This window comes from Lissotriton vulgaris, chromosome 1_1, assembly GCF_964263255.1.
Source record: "Lissotriton vulgaris chromosome 1_1, aLisVul1.2, whole genome shotgun sequence".
Lineage (NCBI taxonomy): Eukaryota > Metazoa > Chordata > Amphibia > Caudata > Salamandridae > Lissotriton > Lissotriton vulgaris.
The window spans coordinates 1,988,650,285-1,988,673,676 of NC_141685.1; the positions used below are offsets into that span (position 1 = coordinate 1,988,650,285).

General features: G+C 42.1%; 1 protein-coding gene across 1 annotated transcript in view; it reads left to right on the forward strand.

Moving 5' to 3' along the window:
• Window positions 1–23,392, forward strand: part of SEMA3C (semaphorin 3C) — a 598,500-nt gene that overhangs the window by 512,403 nt on the left and 62,705 nt on the right. Inside the window, exon 15 of the mRNA XM_086919828.1 lies at window positions 11,653–11,810. Coding sequence (XP_086775954.1) covers window positions 11,653–11,810 — 158 coding nt within the window. The remainder of the gene's footprint in view (window positions 1–11,652; window positions 11,811–23,392) is intronic.

The window sequence follows — 23,392 nt, forward strand, 5'->3', positions numbered from 1 at the left end:
AAAGGGCAAGTGAATAACCCATTAGGAATGTCTGAGGAGCTGTAGGTTGCTAAAAAAGAAGAAGGAAATAAATAAAAGGAGACTACAACAGATATATATATATATATATATACCCTGTGACAACAACCTGTACGTAGGAGTGGAAGGCTAAAGACAGATGTAGAGGCTGAAGCCTTTATAGACAGAGAGGTGTGTTACCTGGAGGAACGTGCAATTTGTTAGACTAGACAATCAGCAAAAGTTAATAATGGCAAAGATGCAATCACTAATTTTAATAAATGGACAAGTTTTAATTTTACTCATCTATTAAAATGTAACTGATTGCACAGCTTCACATTTGTAAGATAATTATAACAAAACTGTGCACTTTAGAAAGAAATAAAGGGATTCCAAATAAGGAGGTGCACTACCAGATGCTCCTACCACAAAAGAGGCCTCCCACATTCCTTTAACCATCACAAGGTCTGCAGAGAGCAGTTACGATATAAGCTTGAGAGGGGCAAGTTTTTGGGAAAAATTTTGCCACTTCGTTTATTCTACTCTTTATTTTAAATATCATTCATGCACCTTTAAACTGTGAATTTAATGTTGTTTCTTTTAAATTGCAGGGTGTTAGCAAATACCAAAGTGAAGAATATGATAAAACATAAAAGAATCTCCCGTACTAAACCGAACATACACAAGCAGATTCTTTTACACGTTTTATCTTTTTTCCTCCGCTTGTGTCTGCAGAGTAACTTTCTGGCAGGCACATAAAACATGTCAATCACCACAAGCCCACAACACGTAGCATTTAAGCATTTTCATGGTATCAATCTTATACAAGAAAGTCCGAACTCGGGCCTGCAGTTCAATCACTGCCTGTGCCGTGGTGAAGTGCGATTTGTTGACCTCCGTTTAAAGTAAATGAATAAAACGACCTGCTCTGCCATGTACTCTCCAGTGCGCGCTACTCTCTCTTCTTGACTGAAACAGTGACTGAGTGTTGATTGCTATTGTGATTTATTTGAAGTACATCACAGATTAATACCATTGGAGCCTGCAGCATTTAATAAACACTCACGGAGTAAAACTGTTGCGCAGCTTTCGATGCAGCATGTTTGGACTCAGTCTCCATCTGACGCTTGCGCATATCGTCATGGCAGAGGGATAGGGCCAGAGAGGCTTGCTAACCCCACCACGACCCGTGACAATGTTGTGGAAGCCGACGTGTCACAGCGCCAGCGTTTGATTGACGCTTAGCCCCTGGTTCTACAGGGCTTCAGACTGAAGCGCCCGTTTCTGCCATTAGGCAAGACTAGGCGGCTGCCTAGGGCGGCAAAAGCTGAAGGGCGGCAAAAAAACAGAGTTTGAGATCGCCTGTCACTTTCTTGCAACAGCTTTGGGGTGCTATGGAGGAGAAAGTTAAACGCACCCCAAAGATGTTTCTAAAGTAAAGGGAGAGCAACAATCCATTTGTGCTGCTGTTGTTTATCTTTGGCGGCTCTGAAATTATGGTTAGGCTGGGCTCATCCCAGCTCTGACACTCCGAATAAATGCTGCTATTTGGGGGCGGTCGGCTCCAGTGGAGGGAATCGGAAAAAAAATAACAGTGTTCCCAGGAGGGAACTAAAGGTGCCATATCAAGACAGCGTCGGATTCGATAACGATAATAGCTTCAAATTCTATTTTCAGGGCCCTAGTGAAGTGCCAACTGAACTCGGTACTACGTGTTCCGCTCCAATTAAGATGTACTGCATTGGCTAAGGAGCCATGGCCTTCTTTAATAAACACCCAGCGCCTCGACGAACTCCCTACTAACATCTGCATAAAATATTAATCAGACCTGGCATATGTTGGCTCAGCAGCAGGTGTGCAATAAGCAGCAACTTATTGTCTGAAGAGCAAAATTAAATCCCTGGTCAAAAAAATAACAAAAATGCTAAAGGAGGTACAAGTCTGTTTGAGTTATTATACATATTCCAACAGATGTGCAATTATAACAAGGATGTGGCTATCATATACCCATGGGCATATATACCCAGAAGACCGTGGTATGCTGTTGAATTTTAGCCCCAATGTCCAGTTACTGCCTCAATACCAGCAACAGTACCGCATGAAAAGGCACAACTATGCACGCAAGGCACAGCGATCAGGAAGAGCTTAGAGGGTAGCAGTGCAGGTTTCAATTATATTCATAGACTTCTGCTATATGGGCTCAGGGAGATTCTCCACTGGGAACACTTTTGATATGGGCTTAAGGTTTACACTGATTGGCTCAATAGCCATTGGTGTGCCAAGCCAGTGCAACCTGACGCTCCCCAGGCGTGGACCCCATTTATTCAAAATGTGCAGTGGATACACTATGTATGTCAATTGGTGCAACTAAAATGAATTTGGTGTGTTCCCTTATGTTAACAATTACATCTAGTATGCTAGTGCCAGAATTTTGCCAAGAATTACTTTACATATGCCATTGCCAGAAATATGTCATTTCCACTCACAAACACACGTGCTCACACATTCACACAGACACACATTCTCTCTCTCTCTCTCTCTCTCTCTCTCACACATGCACACAATCACACACACACACATGCACTCACTGTCTCTCTCACATATAGAGAGTTTTTTCCCCAACTTTCCTGGCTGCAGCTGCTAGCATCAATCCACTACTGCTCCTCAGCTGCTGTTGCTTGGGCCCTCAGGCAGCATGCAGTTACTTTCAGGCTCTGGCTCTGAGGCAGGTAACTGAACGCTGACATCCGTCTGTCTTCACTGCGCAGAGTTCCGTTTTTCACTTCTAGATTTTTCTCTGTACTCTCACATCATGTCACAAGATCGAGTGAGGTCAGAGAAGCTCCTGAGCTCACCCCTTGATGAGATGGAAGATGATGAATGACAGCCTGGTATAGGGATGGGCCAGTCACCAAGGCCAGTCTACTCTGCAGCAAGACGAGCAGAGTTGCCACTGTAACTGGCAGTTGAAGTTCTCAAAGAGTCCTAAACGATTTTGTTGGAAGAGAAAGAATGAAAGTGTATAGAGAGTGAGAAACTGCAGAGGCCTGGATGACAGGTGGACAGAGTGATGGTTGTAAAAGGGAGTGGGCAGCATTTTTCAATTCTCGCCTAGGGTGGCAAAACACCTAGAAACGCCCAGGGCGAAGTTTACACCCTTGTCAGTAGGGGGTGGTCCTTAGCGATGCACACAATGGCTATGCCAGGCTGATGACCTCACAGAACTCAGAGCTGTGAAATCATCGGCCCGTAGATGGTGATTAAGTGGAACCTGGTTGCACGTGCAAATTTGTGCATTGCCACCTGTAGAAAGATATATTCTGCCCTCAGCTAGCGTTTGACTTTATTATTTTTAGTAAATCTCCACTATTAAATGTAATAAAAAATTAAACTATTTGAAGGAAAAATTGAAGAGGGCGGAGCCCCGACGCCCATAACAAGGAGCCGCTGCTGGCGCAATCCATCCTCTCTTTAAAAATGTTTGTGTGTATGCATTTCAATCTAAAATTAGGGGTGGGCGTAGTTCGCAAAGTAGCGCTACGCGAAGCTACCCGAAGTGCACTTCGCACTATGCGAGCTACGCGTAGCACTAGGCGAACTGCGTAGTAGCATGTTTGCACTGTGCAAGATGTCGTTTTCAATGATTGCACAGTGCGGACAAGCATCCGGCACTGTGCAATCATTGAAAACGGCATCTTGCACAGTGCGAGCTGTACTTTTCTGCCGCTCGAGTAGACTTTTACTTGAGCTGTAGCTTTCTCAACGCGGACTGGTAGTTTCTCATCGCGAGCGGTCGCGAGCATGCGCGACCACTCGCAATGAGAAACCTGACCTCCCCGCGTTGAGAATCTCGCCGGGAGGTTTATTTTCCATGCTCGCGATCGGCAACTTGATGTTGCTGATCGCGAACAAGGAAAAAGTCTTGCGAAGATGTCATTGTGCTTGCTTGCGGTCGCCAACTTGACGTTGAGAACCGCGACCAAGCAAAAAATTACCGCTGCACTACGCTACGCTATGCTACGCATGTTCGCACTGTGCTACGTGCAGTTTGCGTAGTGCGAAGTTGAGCAAACTTCACAAACTACGCAAGTGTAGCGTAGTGCTTTGCCTAGGGTTATCTAAAATATAGAACTTAATGGCAGATTTGTATTTTGTACATGTACATGTAGTTTTCCTGCAATTTCTTGTAATTTCATACAGCCGGAGGCTATGACTTGGATGTCATGAGTGATGTCATCAATAATGCAAATCAACTCCTGGGTGATGTAAAATGTGAGGTCGAAAGCAGTGCATGAAAGGGGCACACAATATAGTTAGTTCAGGAGCATCTAATTGACTTGTGTTAGACATGGCCATCTCTGCAATGTTACCCCCAAACTTTTTGCCTTCACCCTTCCTGCTTCCTGAACCCATTTTTATTGGCTTTAGGACTGTACGCACTTTACCACTTCTAAACAGTGCAAAAGTGCTTGTACTCTCCCCTTTAAATGTGATTAAATTGCACTACACCCAACTGGCCTATTTACTTTACTTGTGATTCCCTAGTAAAGTAGTACTACAGGTACCAGGGGCCTGTCAATTAAATGCTACTAGTGGGCCTGCAGCACTTATTGTGCCACCCAATTAAGTAGCCCTTCAAAACATGCCTCTATTTTGCTAGTCTGTGTGTGCAGATTTAAACTGCCTTTTAGACCGGGAAAAATAAACCTTTCATCAAGCCTAAACCTCCCTTTTTAATGAATAAAAGTCACCCCTAGGGTAGGCCCTAAACAGACCATAGGGTAGAGTGTGTTGTATTTAAAACGTTGGACACATACATTTTAAGTTTTGCGTGTCCTGGCAGTGAGCACCAAGCATGAAAATTAGAGCTATGGATCAACTCTTCAGTACACATCTGCACCTGTGGACACTACAGAAGTACTGCCCTGCTACCAGAGGACTACCCTGCTGCTTGAGGCCTGCCCTGCAGTTTGAGAAGAAAGATTGAACCTGCACCCTTCATCCTGTGCTGAAGTGACTCCAAGGGTTAGCTGACTAGCCTCCTTTTTTGAGCTACAGAGACACAGCAAGCTCCAGAGACCTCTCTGCAACTGCCCATCTTACCTGCTTCACTGGACCTGCAATTACACCTGCCAGAGCCCTGCTGGCTTCTGCTGAAATGAGTTCCGGATCTCCAACAGGTGCCTCCCAGATCCTGGAACCTTGGTGTGGCATCAGATGAGCTACTCATTGAAAAAAAGGAGAAATCCTGGAGTTTTGGGCTCTTTGCAACCATGAACAGGCCAGTTTACACCAAGATCTTTCCACATGTGCCGACCGCCAATGTAAAGGACCTGTGAACCTGACTCTGCGCTACTGGGACTGCAAGCGATGATCGGCTATTGAAGATATGATTTTTACACTACAGCATTGACAGCTCACGCTGACTTCCAACTCAAAGCTCCAGCAACGGCTGTCTGCAACGCCCGACCGGATCTTTGCAATAAGGTGATGAACGTCCATGATGCCCGACTTGCTATTCGCATTACAGCGATGACAATCCGGAATGCTGTCCTTCTGATCTCCTCCATCGCAAATGGAACTCTTCTCACTAGACTTTAGATGGTAAATTTTGTAGTGGGACTAATCTGGTCCCTTTGTCTGTCCCATGCTCTATTGCGTCCAGCCTAAACATGTGACTTTCCCCGTTCTCACATGACCAGATAACCATTAGTTGCTCTTTTTGCTTTTAGGTCCTATACTTATAATTTTAAAATTGCACATCTCCAGTTCTACTGATTGGATTTTTGTCATATTGATGTCAAATAATTTGTTAAAATATACTCTATTTTCCTAAATTATTATTGCCTTTCCCTTGTGTTGTGTTTTCATATTATTACTGTTTGAGTGCTGTTGAAATACTTTACACATTGCCTCTAAATTAAGCCTAACTGCTTCTGTGCTAAGCTACCAGAGGGTTAAGCACAGATTAATTTAGAGACTTTTGTGGTTCACCCTGACAAGGATTGTGGCTGTTGCTTGAGAAAGGCTGACCCCACCCCCACAACTATACCCAATTTCTTACAATATATTTCTACGTTTTTGGAGTTGTAAACATAAACTCTTGTCTCATTCGAACACATAACTAATGTCACTTACTTGTTGTTTTTTCAGTAAAAACTAGGAGTTTTTTTGTTTTAACTTACGTTAAGGTCTTAGTCTCTAACCTAACTATAATGTTTCTTTAACCTTTATTTAACATTTAAGTTTTCAGTGAATATATATATATGTATATAAATATATATATTTATACTCTCCAACCTCCTTTTGTTTTTCAGAAGGAAAACGAAGCCTTGTGCAGTTTCAAATAAATGTATTCTCAGTCAATGTCAAACGTGTTCAATGTGTTTGAAGCACACTTGAAACGCATTTGACGAGTGGTGTCATCAGTGATATCATTTGAGATGTCATCAGTGATGTCACTGACCATATCATGAATGATGTAATATGTGACGTCATCAGCAGTGCATTGCGGGGGCGCGAGTTATAGTTAGCTGAACTAACTATAACGGGGGAATTTCTATGGTTTTGTACAAGGGAAATGTCCAACTAACTATAACGTCCCTGAAACCTATGTTTTTTTCAGTGAATTTCTAAGGTTTTTTTAAATGCTAATTTCTAACTATAACGTGCCTGAAACCTATGGTGTTATCAGTGAGTTTCAATGGTTTTTTAAATGCTAATTTCTAACTATGCCTACAAAGGTAGGACATGTGAAGAAAGAGGGAAAAAGCGCAGAAAGAAGCAAGACAAATGCTGAAAGAGTCCAGAGAAGTCCAGAAAGACGAAGACAAGCGCAGGAAAAAGAAGAGATGTGCAAAAAGAACCAACAAAGGAGCAGAAAGTCCTCCTATGCCCCCAACTTTTTACTGATGGGTACTGGTGGTAACTGATTCTGACAAACCAGAACTGGATCCAGTGCTATGCCAAAAGACACATAGATTACAGTGAAAACACCTACATACACTACGGAACACTCTGCATTGGGGTACCCCTGTAATTAGCATGACCTCCTCTGTAATTGCCATGTTTTAGTTCCTGGGTCATTCTATGAGTAAATGGGTACTGACTGGAAGATAAGAGTACTGCAAGGAGTGTGCATGGTGAATTTATAAGTACTAGGGTTTTCGTGGAGTAATTGGATAAGTACATTATGCGGGCTGGGTGATTGAAAGAGTGCATGGGTACTGACAGGGCGATGGCTGGACTGCATAGGTAGTGCTCAGAGGATTGTAGCTGTGCATGTGTAAGTGCCTGGGTCATTGCATAAGTACATGGGTACTGATTGGATGATTAGACTACTGCTAGGACAGTGCATGGTGAATCTATAAGTGCCTGGGTTTTGCGGATTGATTGGATAAGTACATCATGCTCGTTGGGTGATTGAAGGAGTGCATGGGTAGTGACAGGGCGATGGCTGGATTGCACGGGTACTGCTCAGGGTATTGTAGCAGTGCATGAGTTACTGCATGGGTCATTGCATGAGTGCATGGGTAATGACTGGATGATTAGAGTGCTGCAAGGAGAGTGCATGGTGAAATTATAAGTGCTTGGGTTTTGGCGGACTGATTGCATAAGTACACACATGTCATATTAGGCCCGCCCCCTCCCTTCACCACTGTGCAAACACACTCTCTAGCGGGTTCTAAGTTGGGAGATTAATTCCCCATGATTCCTGAGGGTGCCTGGGCGCTAACTAGTCCACCAGGTACCTCCAGAAAGCGCCACAGAGCTGCGTTTCAGAGAGCTGGTCTGGGGCCGTGCCCCTTTTTTACACCTCTCTGCAACGCAACTCTGTGGCACTTACTGGATGTACCTGGTGGGCTAGTTGGACCCCAGGGACCCTCAGCATGGATTCAAGGGGACTTAATCCCCTAACTTAAAACCCTGGCTTGGCCTTGGGCCACCTCTCTGCAACGCAGCTCCCTGGAGCTTACTGGAGGTACCTGGTGGGCTAGTTGGCCCCCAGGGACCCTCAGGATTCAAGGGGACATAATCCCCCAACTTAAACCGTGCCACAGTTTGCACACTTGTCACATCAGGCCACGCCCCCTCCCTGCACCACTGTGGAAACGCGCCCCCTGGAGCGCTGTAAATTGGGTGATTAAATACCCTTGAGTCCTGTAGGTCCCTCGGGGCCAACGACCCCACCAGCTACCTCCAGTAAGAGCCACAGAGCTGTGTTGCAGGGAGGTCTAAAAAGTGGCATGGCCTCTCAACACCTTTTTGCAACACAGCTCCATGTTGCACACTGGAAGTACCTGGTGGGCTAGTTCGCCCCTAGGCACCCTCTGGAATAAAGGGGACTTATTCTCCCAATTTATAATGTGCCAGGGGGTGCATTTGCACACTTATTATGTCAGGGCCCGCCCCCTCCCTTCTACACTGTGCAAACACGCCCCCTGGAGATTAATTCCCCTTGAATCCTGAGGGTGCCTGGGTTCTAACTAGCCCACCAGGTACCTCCAGAAAGCACCATAGAGCTGCGTTTCCGAGAGCTGGTCTGGGGCCACGCCCCTTTTTACACCTCTCTGCAACGCAACTCTGTGGTACTTACTGGATGTACCTGGTGGGCTAGTTGGCCCCCAGGGACCCTCAGCATGGATTCAAGGGGACTTAATCCCCCAACTTAAAACGCTGGCTTGGCCTTGGACCACCTCTCTGCAACGCAGCTCCCTGGAGCTTACAGAGGTACCTGGAGGGCTAGTTGGCCCCCAGGGACCCTCAGGATTCAATGCGACTTAATCCCCCAACTTAAAACGTGCCACAGTTTGCACACTTGTCACATCAGGCCACGCTCCCTCCCTGCACCACTGTGCAAACGCGCCCCCTGGAGCGCTGTAAATTGGGTGATTAAATACCCTTGAGTCCTGTATGTCCTTCGGGGCCAACTAGCCCACCAGCTACCTCCAGTAAGAGCCACAGAGCTGTGTTGCAGGGAGGTCTAAAAAGGGGCATGGCCTCTCAACTCCTTTTTGCCACATAGCTCCCTGGTGCATACTGGAAGTACCTGGTGGGCTAGTTCACCCCCATGCACCCTCAGGAATGAAGGGGACTTACTTTACCAATTTACAATGTGCCAGGGGGTGCGTTTGCACACTTATTATGTCAGGCCCGCCCCCTCCCTTCTACACTGTGCAAACACGCCCTCTGGCGCATTTTAAGTTGGGAGATTAATTCCCTTGAATCCTGATGGTACTGGGGCCAACTAGTCCACCAGGTACCTCCAGTAAGCGCCACAGAGCTGCTTTGCAGAGAGGTGTAAAAAGGGCCATGGCCTCTCAACACCTCTCTGCAATGCAGCTCCCTGGCGCATACTTGCGGTATCTGGTGGGCTAGTTCACCCCCAGAGACCCTCAGCATTGAAGGGGACTTAATCCCCCAATTTACAATGTGCCAGGGGGTGCGTTTGCCCAATTGCTATGTCAGGCCCGCACCCTCCCTGCACCACTGTGCAAACGTGCAGAAATTAAAAAAAATATATATCTTTTTTTTTGGGCCCTGGGGTTCCTTTTGGTTCCTGAGCAGGCCTAGGGGTTCAGAGTGTTTCAACCCTGCCCCTTCTCTTATTTTCTATCTTTGTGTCTCTGTTTTCTTGTGACTTGCTTCTACTGAGTCACAAGATGGCTGCCAGCACTTCCTGGTTCGGAGTGTTGGCAGCCAATAACAGTGAAGCTCGTGCTCTGGACTTAGGCTCCGCCCAGACATAAAAACTTTTATTTTTCTAATTTATCAGCAACTACTGAACGAATTTAGACCATTTTAAAAAAAGGTCGCTTTTTGATCCAAGCACTACCTTTTTATCAAATTTGGGGTAATTCCGTTCAGTAGTTTCGGCTGTAGCCTTGCCCAAAGTTTCGTATGGGAAATTGATTTGTTTACGCTTATTTTTTTAATTTCTCAAAAACTGCTGAACGGATTTACACCATTTAAAAAAAAATTGCTTTCTGAACCAAGCTCTACCTTTTAGCCAAATTTGGGGTAATTCTATTAAGCAGTTCAGGCTGTAGCTCATCGCAAAATTTCCAATAGAAATTAACATGGGGGAAATGCTTTTTGTGACCTCTTTTTTTCTCACCCCCACTTGACGAAATTCCCCCTACCTTTCAGGATAGGAGCTGACCTGGATACACTTTCTTTTGGGAGAATTTCGCGAAGATTCGTCAAACTACGCCAAAGTTATTAGCAAACAAAAAATGCTTTTCCTATAGAAACGAGGTTGTAACTATAACTGTCTACTGGCGAATGCCAGGGTTGAATGTCAGAACATCACTGTCAGAAAAATAATTTGGCATAAATATTGTGTTCTAAAACTTATTTACAAAAATGCTGTTTAGGTGTAGATGTTTTATTATTAACGACAATGACCTGAGAATTTTATAAACAATATTTGGGGCACAATATTTATGATTATATTTTGGCAAAAGTGTTCTGGTCCCATAGTTCTCACAAGTGTAACTTTGGCAAAAAGTTACAGTGCATTGCTTATAAAAATGTGAGTAACTTATAAACTCAAATTCACAGACACCCTTCTGTTCTTTCAGCTTTGAAAAGCAAGTACAGCATATGCATGTGAACATTACACGATTATCCAGGTTAAAGTTCTACTTACACCTGGATAAATCCTGTGCAGTCTACACACCTTTCTCAAAGATGATTACAGTCTTGCGCTTTCTCTGCTCATTGTCCATTTTGCATACTCTAATGTTGCCAACATGGTATCCGTGGAGATTTGGTTATGTATAACATATTTCGTTGATATCTTATTTTGTAATCTTATGTTGTTAGGCGTAAGTGCCATAAAATAAAACAAAATGAAATGATTCACAAATACAGTACTGAAATGTCTTTCAGAATGAGTACTTTGAGCTGCTAAGCAGGGGGAAGGAGTAGTCTTAAAAAGCTGTAAAAATGGTTTCATGGAGTTTCGGGTGGGCTTTTGGCTGGTTCCCTAAACCTCGTGCCTCGGCTCTTAAATTGCGTCTGATTTTCCTCCCTAAACAGGAATAATAGTGTGCTAGCCAGGGGCACATCCTAACAGCAACTCAATTAATGTCACCTCGAATTCTCCTGATCTACAGTGCTAAGCTGTTGAACATCTACAGTGCATGATATAGTGGAAATTAGCATCATCAATCCCCCTTTCACTTCCTTGACCATTCCTATTAAAATACCCCGAAATGCTACAAAGTTAAGACCGACTTCCTAAAATACTGCAAAATCTTCTTAAGCAAACACTACCATCAAATTCACACATGGAAAAATATTATCCTGGCGTGCCAGCTGAGCAGAGTGAGCTATAATTTCGCTGAATATATTAAAATGCCTCACCATCATTTCCAAAAATGTGTAAAAAGGAAAGAAGTAATTTAGCTGTTCTAAACATTTTTAAATTATGTTTATTTTGGGTTTGCGGTTATTTTCAGTTTTTAGTCTCACAGTGGATTTCGCGGCAAAGCGTTAACTTTCCTCAATATCCAGCACCCAAGGTTCACTTTAATTGTTTGAGTTTTGCATCATTTTGAAGGTTGAATTGCAGTAGTGTGTTTGGCAGGTAGGTTCTCATTTGCTTCTTTCTACCTAATGAGATAACACGTGTCATTTCACCTTTTGCAGCAACAACTGTATGTAAGCTCCGAGGAGGGTGTTACGCAGATCTCTTTACACCGCTGTCACATCTATGGCACCGCCTGCGCGGATTGCTGCCTTGCAAGGGATCCCTACTGTGCCTGGGATGGCAAATCCTGCTCCAAGTTTTACCCCACTGGGAAAAGGTGAGCAAATAAACCATCAACATGCAAACATGGTTAGTAGAGGTTTTATTGAGTGTCTTACTCGAATAGATTTTTGGAGTATGTAGTCTTGGTAAATTGGCTAAAGAAGATCCCCTGCAACACAATTGGGATTGACGCTTAGAAACGATTGCACCAAAAGGAATGTAGTGGTGGATTGGGTCATGTGCCTGGAATGCGTACGCTGTGCAGGGGGCTATTGTAGTTCTCCAATGTCCTGACCACACGCCATTCCTATTTTCACTAGTATCACAGTCTAAGGCTTTAGCAGGCTCCTTTTGTATATGACCAAGAGGCAAATACTTTTAGGATATGGACCATCTCCTCAAAGTATTCTATATGTAACTTTCAGCTGCTTAACATGTTAAAAAAATGGAATCCTTAAGTGTACTGAGAAAGGGCACTGCTATGGAGAACTGACTGATATATTTTGTTAATAATGTTTAACGTTTTAACCTTAGCTGTTAAAATAGTCGTTTAAATTATCTATTCATATTGACAAGAATGATGGTATAAGCTTGTTCTCCTGGTACATACATTTTTAAGAAGTTCACTAGTCTACAAGAGTCTACAAGAAAACAACGTATTAAACTTTTGTGGGTATTGCACACAGCCAGCAATATGTGGCTCAACAGAGGAATGGAGCAATGGCAACAGAGCTTTAGGGATTACAGCAGGGATTACTCATGCAGTGACTGAAGAACTAGGTTGATATGTCCGCGTAAATTGAAATATGTTTATGGACAAGTAAGGGGAAATACGATGATTCTGTTTGAAAATTTAAAGCCCATGTTTGATGAAAGTTAAAATGGAAAATATAAATATGGTGAAGACAGAACAACCATGAGAAATATTTTTATGACTCAGCATTATGGCTTTGGGGAGAATGGTGATTCTCCAATTAACATGCAAAGAGAAACTTGATTTCACAGCGTAGGCTAACAATATGCAGTAACTTTTTATTGTTGCCCCAACATGCAGCCCTTCAAAGAATATCAAAATACATCATAAATAGGGCTCCCATTTTTCAGTTTTTACTGATTTTTACAGATAAATACAGACAGAAACCTATTTCTTTTCCTGCCTATGTTTATTTTTAAATACAGAAAAATACAGAAAATAGGCCTTCTGTGGGTGAATTTTTTCTACTGTCAATCATGAGTGCCAGGTTAGTAGGTGTACAAATTTAGAGGTAGGGGAGATGAAAAAAGACGCTGGATTTCATAATTAAGCTTCACTACAGTTACTGATGCTGTTCTACAATGGAAGTGTTTTCAGATAACGCTATTGTACTGTATATCGCTGAAATCTTTAGAACATTCAAATGTGAGTATACTTTTATCAGATAAATAAATGTTGAAAATACCCATTGAGGCTTCATTTATACAGAAAACACAAAATAAAAATGGATAAACATCGAAAAAATGAGCAAAAAATAAATATGGATAAATACAGACCGAAATGTCCATAAAACCGGGAGCCCTAATCATAAAGCATAGGAATGTTCAGACCATATATGTACCCAAGGCACCAAGTCAACATCCTCTTTAAGCTGCAATGAAACACAACAAATTGTTTATGCTCTGTCATATTGGTTGCAAATAAAAATATAAAATGAATCCACAAGAACTTGTTGATTTAATATTATCCATTTTAACCATACTATTAAACTTAACTTTTCAATTTCTTTTTTGTATGCTTCTCCTCAAAGGGTGAGTAGGGTGGGATAATGTTAGCCTCTGTTGTCTTTAATAAAATTAAGATTCTCTTCACATGTTAGTTGGAGAATTACCATTTCATTACACGACCGGATGCCACCATTATACATGGATGAAGCCATCCAGAGCCACACTACTCACATGCTCCACAGGTCTCAAATATGATTTTCAGAAAGTATTCACATTAGACCACTCTACCACTTTAAACATTTCTGTTAGAGAACCACTTTGTCAGCTATTGCACTCCTAGAGGTCTAAGCACCAAACCTCAAAAGATCTATTCTTGCTTCACTCATTGCTGTTCTTACCCATCTAGATGTATTTTATTTTGACACTGCTTTTGAAGGTGTTACGTAAGACAGTAATAACTGTTCTCCTCCATCTGCCCTAAATTTCAGCTACTTGTTCTCATATAACTTCATACATTTCAACATGCATAACTTATCACACTCATGAAAATATGGATAAAATTTTTTCTCAGACACGGTTTTAGTCCTCTTCCAAACATCAAAAAGCACCCCTTTAGGAGAATAACATCTGTTGGAAATCTCCAATGACTTAACACCAGAAACCCTTCTAAAGCAAATTAAACAAAGTAAAGTTGCTAACTTCAAAGAGATCTATCTAAGAGAGAAGTAATTATTACTTAGCCATGAAGTTTTATAACCTGAAAACTAAACTTACGTACCATAATGTTTCATAACGAGCCATAGAGAGTCTTCTTAATCGAACCCCCTTCATTACACTTCAAATCAAAGGGACGCTCCCTATTGCAAAAGAACTAAAACATGTCTGGTGGAGACATCTGACCTATATCAGTTAATAGTCCTAATTGAGAGACCAAAGTTGAACAAATCCGCTAAATAGATTGCTATCTCAACTACAGGGGCTTCCACAGGATCAAACCCCCTTTCCATGTACCAACAACACCACTTCGTCCATACCCTCTTGTATCTTGTTCTTGTGCCCGGGCCCCAGAACTCATCCAATAGGTATTAAGCCTGCCCTGAAAATCCTGAATATCTACTGGTACCCCTGAAATATTCCAAACAAAGTGGTTCATAATACCTTCTAAAACCAAAGGGTGTTCCTTTCTCTGTGAATCCACCAGACAGTGTAAAGAAACTGGAAAAAGATGGCTGAGACTACCTAAAGGGTGTTAGTAGTATGATACTGAATCTTTCTGATCTCACATTCATCAACATTGTCTGAATCATCGAGAAGAGGGAGGCATAACATCCCTCTCTCCTCCAATCCTGGAGAAAGGTGTCTACCATCATTGCATTAGGGTCTGGTCTCAAACTGAAGTATCTGGGTACCTGATAATGCAACCTGCTCACAAATAAGTCCATCTAAACTGGACCCCATAGCCTCTGAATCAGACCAAAAACCTCTGGATTCAACTTCCAGTCGCTGAAGTCCCTGACGCACACGGAGTTCTAATCTGCCTTTAGATTTTCTTGACCGGGAAAGTATTCTGCTCTCAAAAGTATCTTGTGATTCCAACAGAAATACCATATCTGCTTGACTAGATTTGCCAAAGCTTTTGATTTCGAGCTGCCCAGATAGTTTATATAAAAAAACTGCTGTAAAGTTGTCTAAACTAATAGAGTCACACTGTTCGGCAATAGGTCATTGTCGTTCATTAATGCGTTTAAGCACGCTAACATCTCTAAACAATTTGTGTGTACTGATTGTCCCTTCCTGGACCATCTTCTTCCTGTGTCTAATTTGTTCAAATGCACCCTCAGCCAAAGCTGCAGGCGTCCAACTCTAGAACAAATTTGGGAGCATTCGCAAAGATGGGTTTGAAATTCCAAGCATCTACATTTTTCAACCACCATTCCAGATCCTTTGAAGCATCCACTGACAAGGAAATAGGGTCTCCATACCATAAACCTTTCCTCAGACCCAACGCCTTCAGCCTCTGAAGAGCTCTGTAATATAAGAGGACAGTAGTTCCAAGCTAGGTCCCTCGAGGTGATCACATCCCTTGCCAGAACCACCATTTTCTGTTTCCTTATCTTTGTTACCTTTTTTGCGGGTGAATCAGTTGGGATATGAAAGTATTCACTTGAAAACCCAGCAATTCAATGTTATATGTAGGGACCACAACAGACTTTTCCACATGTATTATAAACCCCAAACTCTCTAGGAGATCGCTTGTCCAACCCAGATGTTTCAACAAATCTAACCTTTCTGGGCATTAGCAGAATGTCATCCGGATAGATTAGGAACTGGGCGCCTCTCTCTCAGGAAGGACACTACTTGTGGCATCACCTTGGGGAAAAGCCATGGAGCTGAGGACAGCCCAAAGAATAGGCAAAGAAATTTTATAGGACACCTCACAGCCTGAATCGTAAATACTTCTGACTGTCTTTTGCCCTAGGTATCATGATATATGCATCCTTTAAGTCCAATTTTACCAATCAATCTGTTTGCTGCATGATATCCCTCAACAGATGGATTCATTCCATCTTGAAATGTCTGAAAACCAGAAACTTGTTTAGCTCCCTTACATTTATCAAAGGACGCCAACCTTGTCTTTCTGTTTTACGGGAAAAGCCATACTCCAAAAACCTTCCACTTCCTCCAATTCTACTACTTGTAGCAATGCCCCTTTTCTAACATCTGGGCAGCCTCTGCAACTATCAATTCCATTGTTTCTGGATCCAAGGCCAACACCATTGGCTGTTTGCTTTGTAGAAGTGTTGCGCAGAACTCTATCTTGAAACCAGCTCTGGTCTCTAACACCCAATCGTCTTCTGTTCTTTTCTCTCAAATGCGGGTGAAGAATCTCAATCTTCCCCCAACTTTTAAATGGAAGAACCAACTGTAGAGTTTAAGATCACCTTGAGATCCTGTACCTTGAGGTCTTAATCTTTCTATACAAAACCTACCAGGAAGTGTTAAGGAGACAGGCTAGTGCTCTCTCTTCCCCCAAACAAAAGTTTTTTTTAAAAACAACTTTTCCCTTTCTGTGATTTCTGTCTTTGCCTGTGGTTGTTACAGTTTAAAAATTGTAGTTTTAACCTACCTGTGATTGGATATTTTATCACCTGTTTTGTGTTTTAAACTTGTGTTTTTTCCAGCCCATGATTGCTTCCATTTAACGAGTTGAATTGCGGGATTTGCAGTCCAAACTCTGTAGTATTTCCCTCTCATTGCTGATGACTTTCAGTTTTCCCTCTAAATTTCTCTTTTGCTCTGTGCTAAGACCTGTATGTTAAAACAGTGCACCCCTGCCACCATTTTGTGTTCACAAGCCAATGAAACCAGCCCCCTGCCTCCCCCCAGCAACAGGGATATTCTACATCAGAGGGTGCTTCTGTGAGCTGTTTAAACTGTGTTTACTAAGGACTGTGCACTCCGTTTTTTGGCCAGTAGGGGGAGTAAAGTTTTATTCAAACAGTATTGTAAGATTTCAAGTTAGTGAGGCCTTTACCTGCAGAAGTCCAAAGTGTGGATTGAGCCTGTCTCTCAGCTAGGAGATTCTAAACAGGAAAATCAGCTTCCAACTCCCTGGCCAGAAAACCTTGTCTGAGATAACTGGGACCTTATATGGTCTGATATTGTTTGGTACATGTGTACACTGATTGGTGGTTGTATCTAATGTTTCTATTGGATTAGTGTTAGTGTCCTCATTGGTCGGGTACTTGAGAGTTCTGATTGGTTTCTGGGTCTGTGATTCAATCAATGTAGGGTTGGGACTAGGGTTAGGGTTATGATTTCTATTGGAAGTAGGAACAAGGGCTTCCTGTGCCATTGGTTGCTTGGACTTGGGGTGGGACTACTGGTAGGGCCTCTATTGTACATAGAGATTAGAGTTTTTGAACTAATTGGGTGCTTGGAATAGGGCTAAGATTGGCTGTAAAGTCCTGGTCTCCTATTGGTTCTAGATTTTAGGGCTAGTGTTGTGATTGGATAGTGTTAGGGCTAGGGTCCCATTGGCTGAAGGGGTCACCTGATTACTACGGCTATAAAAGACCAGGCTTAGGGCGTCTCAACCCGGGCATCGAGTACAAGGGCGAAGAGGACAAGGGCAGTAGCCTGATTGAGCCTGTTCGAGACTGACCAGGGCCAGGGCCAGAAATGCTGCCCAATAGACATACCTCCAATATGCATCTAAATACTTTCAATGTACTTATGGATCTATATATTTATCACTTTCTTCTAATTTAGCATTTCCAATGCACTTCCATATTTCTCAGCCTATACTTCAGTCAATATATCCTCTACATCCACTCTCTTATTTAACCCTAAACTTAAACCACAACTATGACCCTCAAAATAACCCTTTCTAGACTCTCTCCTACTCTACCCCTCCTTGCATCATCTTACACCTCTTTTACTAACCGATCCCCAAAAACAAACATTTCTAAACCCATCCCTCTTGTCTACCCCTCCCCAACCCTTCTCAATCCAAATAACTGACTAACATATCCACCACTAAAATTACTTTCATGTTTCACCATACTAATTCAACACTAATCCTGGTGGGTTGCAGAGTAGCGTGCTACTTGTGCTTCAAAACCCCATCAAGGGTAGCAAGCGCTATATAAATACAAAATCTTTCCCTTCCCTTTCCTGCCCCCTACCCTTCCCTACCCAAATAACTGAATAACATATCCACTACTCAAATTACTTCAGATTTTAATTTAAAAATATTCAACACTAATCTTTTATGAGTTCCGGAGTGGCGTGCTACTCGCCAGAAAAGCGCTTCAACATCCATCAGGGGAAACAAGTGCTATATGAATGCAAACCTTCCGTCCCCTTTTATCCCTCCGCTATCCTTCTCACTCAAAAATAACTGACTAATATCCACCACTGAAATTACTTTCATATTTCACCATATTAATTTACCACTAATCCTTTATGGGGTTCCTGAATAGCATGTTTCAACACCCCATCAGGGGTAACAAGCGCAATATAAATACAAACCTTTTTTTCCTCCTCTATCCTTCTGCTACCATTCCAAATCCAAATAATTGACTAACCTATTCACCACTTAAAATGTACTTGCATGTTTCACTATACTAATTCAACACTAATCCTCTATGGGTCCCGGAGTAGCGTGCTACCCGCCGAAAAAGTGCTTTGGCGCCTCGTCAGGGGTAGTAAGCGCTATATAAATGCAATTACAATACAATTACAATACAATACAATGATTCCCATAGTGTCTGGGCTTCTGTGAGTAGTATTGGGACATAGAGGATCGCCCGCTGCCAGCCAGTCTCTTCCTGTTAGCCCTTCCAAAAACAGCCCTTGAACCAAATACACACCTTCTGTTGGTCCTAACCTTGCCAAAGGTGGTAAAAGTAGCAACATACTCCCCCAGGGATTTAACATGGCTTGCTAAAAGAGAAGCCCCTTTGGGTCACCCATGTCCATGTCAGAATGGTTAGTTACAGAGCGAAAACAATACTTGCTACAACACTAACCTGACAATTCCAGCCAGCGGGCGACATGGAAAAAGTGCAGTTTGGCCAACAATCCCCCTTGGTGCTCCATCCAGAGACCAGATGTGACTGCTCTCCCAAGGAGCGCACCCAAGAGAATGGAGGAGTTGAAAAAATAAACAGCAGCCTACAGATTCTCTGCAATTCGGAGGGCCTTCCTTGCTTTCTCGTTTGGTGCCAACCCCAAAGGATGCTACCTGCAGTTGGTATATAGAAAAGATAGGGGTCAGTTTTAACATCATGCTCTTCAGACCACTCTCTCCACCTATACACATACACTTAATCACCACAAGTAATCACTCACATACAAAGTTAGGCTGCTAATGAAACTGTAGAACCAGGAAAGGAGTTTTAATAATTGCTACTCCTCAATTCCTTCACATGGAATGATGGTACATCTCATCAAACCTTTTTGTAGTCATGAGGCTTTCTCTTCAATCAAAGGAAATCCAGAAAGAATGTAGCGAAAACCTGTGCAGGCAAACGAAACTGAAATATGCTCTTTATATTGTCAAGAAAAAGAGATAGAGCTATATTTGCGTGTACATGCAAGTTGAATACACACTTAGCATTATCCTCCAGTGGCTGATAGTGATTATAGATGAACTACAGAAAAGTGCGGTGTGATGGAGAGGTGTCAGAAGCTACGAAACAGGAGTGTCATGCAAGGACACTCACCAATAGCTCCATTCAGAGCCCTGTAGTTTGTGTACGCCTTACAAGATATGCCATTAGCACAGCGAGAGTCACGGAGTAAACACCACCACCAGGAGCTGCAAAAACTTGCAAAAGCCAGCATGAAGAATAGCAGAAAGTACAGGAAATCACTGGGCAGGATCCCAAGTGCACATGCCCTTCCCAATGGAACAGCTATAGCACTGCTAGCGCAGCAGAAACTTGGCAATGTCCGATTGCAGGAACTAGCATTGCCACCTTCCTTGCATCAAGAAGTTGACTAGCAAGGACGCGATTAAGGGTCGTGACTTAAATACCCTTGCAACCAATATGGCTGCTGGGGTTTTCTGCACCTCCTGATTGCTGTCTTCTTCCTTTAAAGTGTCTTCTGGGTCATTTAGTTTGGGATAGTGGTATTAATATTACAGTCTGGCAGAGGTTAGTGATTGAACCATGCTCCACAGTTATTCCCTCACATACAGAGGTTTGGTGCACCTACAATGCAGTATTTTAACAGTGTCATGACTGTCCTCTCTGTTGACAAATCAGCTAATTTGTGGTTCATTGTCATCTGCACTGCTTTCTCCTTTCCATGATCAGATCTGCATTAGTGTACCCTGGAATGCAAATAATGCGCTGGGCCCAGCCTCTTGAGAGGTCCACATTGACCTTGGTATTCTTGCTTCTGGTCGCCTCGGCCATATCAAGTATGAGAGTCAAGTGTCCCAGCACATAAAGGACCTTGTCCTGACATTGCTTCAGGAATTTCTCTATCCCCTTCCTGGGAAACTTTCCAAACGTCTATAATAAGATAATCAGTCCTGGGTCTACATTGGATGTAGTACATATCTATCTCCAGTGGATGGCCTGGGGCACTCAGCCCTCAACATACTGTGGATATTCTTATGAAAAGATTTCCTGCCCATAATTTTAAAAATGTAGCTGCATGATCCACCAATCTGCACTCCACCGGAGGGAGCAACTGATGAAACGGCGTAAGCGCTGAGTCGGAAAACCATAGGCAGTCATGGCTTTTGGATAAAAAACAAGCCACTTAATAAAGCAACGGTTGCTCTGTAAAGGCTGCCAAGAAGATAACAGGTACCAAATAGAAATCAGCATATAACAATGAAACGACTACATTATTACACAAAATACTTACCGGGCCCATACATAATTTAGAAAGGGCAATCCCACGCCCAATATAACAAGTCACCAAATATAAAAACAGCTGTAAACTGCAAACAATTAAGACAATAATAGAAGAAATGTAAGCAAACATGAACTTATCTGTATAGGAGCAGCTAATAAAAGAAGATAAAGACTGTGGGCCATATGTATCATCAAACTATTTTGCATTTCCTAAATAGTGAATTTTAAGGAATTGCTATTTAGGAAATGCAAAATGGTATGTACGAACAAAATCGCTTTTTATTTGCGATACCTTAAGCTTCCTTATTTGCGAATTCACATTTTGCAAATTCGCAAATAAGGAATAATTTCCAATGCATTCCTATGGGCCAGGAGGCCCATAGAATGAATGCAAAATAATTCTCAATTTGCGAATTCGCAATTTGCTAATCGCAATTTGAGAATTATTGCAAGGGTGCAGGGGTGTCTCAAAGACACCCTGCTGCACCCCTGAAAAGAACATGTGTGTGCATATGGCGCACATACATGCCCTATGGGCATGTGTGTGCATCATATGCCACCTTTAAAAATGCCAATTTGTGCATTCTGGAAGAATTCGCAAGTTACCATCAACTGAAAGTTGGTGGTAATTTGCGAATTCTTAAACAAAATTCGCAAGCTAAAATTGCTACATACATAGCATTTAAGGAATCGCAAATTTGTGATTCCCTAAATGCTATGGAAAAATAAGGAATCGCACAACTTTGCGATTCCTTATTTTGGGAATGTTTCATACATTCCAAAACGTGCAAAACGGCCGTTTGCGAGTCGCAAAGGCCGAAATTCAGCGAATTTCGGCCTTTGCGATTCAAAAACGGCTTGATACATATGGCCCTGTGTGCCTTGGATATATATATATATATATATATTGTCTTAACATTCTAATGCTTTATGATGTATTTTGATGTTCTCGAAAGAGCTGCATGTTGGGACAGCAATGCATAATGGTAGCCTCCTATCTTGTGATTACATTTTAGCTCATAGGTTTGAAGCACCTGAGATCTCTGCTACTAAAGAAAGTAAATCGTTCACTCGTAGAGACTTCTGAATTGCACTTCAAGCCCACATACTTTTGCACCCAGTTGAATCAATGCTTTTCCAGAGCCCATTCAAGGGTACTTATCTAGAGCCTTAAGAAGCATGACTGCATTTCTTCTACCCTGATGAGACTTCATTTGCTTCCATTGTTGTTCTACGCCATTTTTAAAACCATCTATGCTCCCAGAATTTGTACCAACATTCTCATATCCATCAAAATCACCTGCACCCATACTACAATCTAGCAAAGAGATGACAACACACCTCTTTAAGGAACACTGTATCACTGTGCCGTAAAATTCCACTTTCACAGTCAAAATTCAGCTTCCCCCTCCTGTCAATTGTCAACTTGCTGACAGTACTCCTTTGCCTATGAAGTGAGTTGGCACTATACAAATACCTCCTGGATACAAGATAATCAATGAATGGCATACCGTCACAGTGGGAGAAAAAAAAATTATACTAATGTGCAATATGTTAAATGAAATGCAATGGAAAACAATAAAACTAGAAGCTATAATTATTGCCTACTCTAACAAATTAAACATATCACAAATACTAAATGTAATTTTTTTAATACCTTACAATAATATGCATAGATAGTACCTCATTAAATTTTGCATGTCAGTAGGTTATTTTTTAGTGGCTGAAATGGTATTAGGGCAAGGATGTAAATGTACGATGAACGGTAACTTGACTGGAAGTAGCTAAATATGACAATATGAGAGGGTGTAACAGCTGAAAAGTGTCACTTACTGCAGCTTCTATTCAGAAGCCCGCTCAAAGGCTCCTTTTCTGCTCAGAGTTAAAAGTAAAAACATTGCTGTCACATAATTTTGCTCTGTGATCCATTGTCACCTCCTATAAGTTCATGTAAATGAATAAAATGGATGAAACACAACTAAGGGTAAGAGAGCCTGGATATCTTGTAAATAAACTGAGATAACTTCCGTAATTCACTTAGATTCTCAAACTTCAAGCTTCAATGTGCTTTTCATAATAATATTGTTATTGAAAACACTTGACATAAAAGTCAAGTATATTTTTATTAATTATCTAATTTTGTTTTATATAGGCTAATTTTAGTTCCAAGAGACAGCTAAAAAAATGTTTGATTGAAAGTGGAACCTCTAAAAAACCAGTTGCAGCACAAATACCTTTAAGGTGTATGGGGTCAGGTAGAGACTGGATTGTCAATGCCGGGGTGTGATCAAGCGGATGTGTAGGATTGAGGCATATAGTGCCTGATTCACAAAGAAAGCAATAGCCAGATGCAGATTTCCATTCATAGCCCTGAGAAGAAATTGTGACATTCCCAAAGGGATCATGTCTTCATATTGAAATATTCTGCAGCAGGGGAATAGAATCCCCTATCCAAAGGCCATTTTTATCTCTGCAGAGAAAATATTTTTACCCATAGAAAAAGTCCTTCTCCTACATGGCATCAAATCTGGGGGTGATCCATTTCCCTTGCTCACCC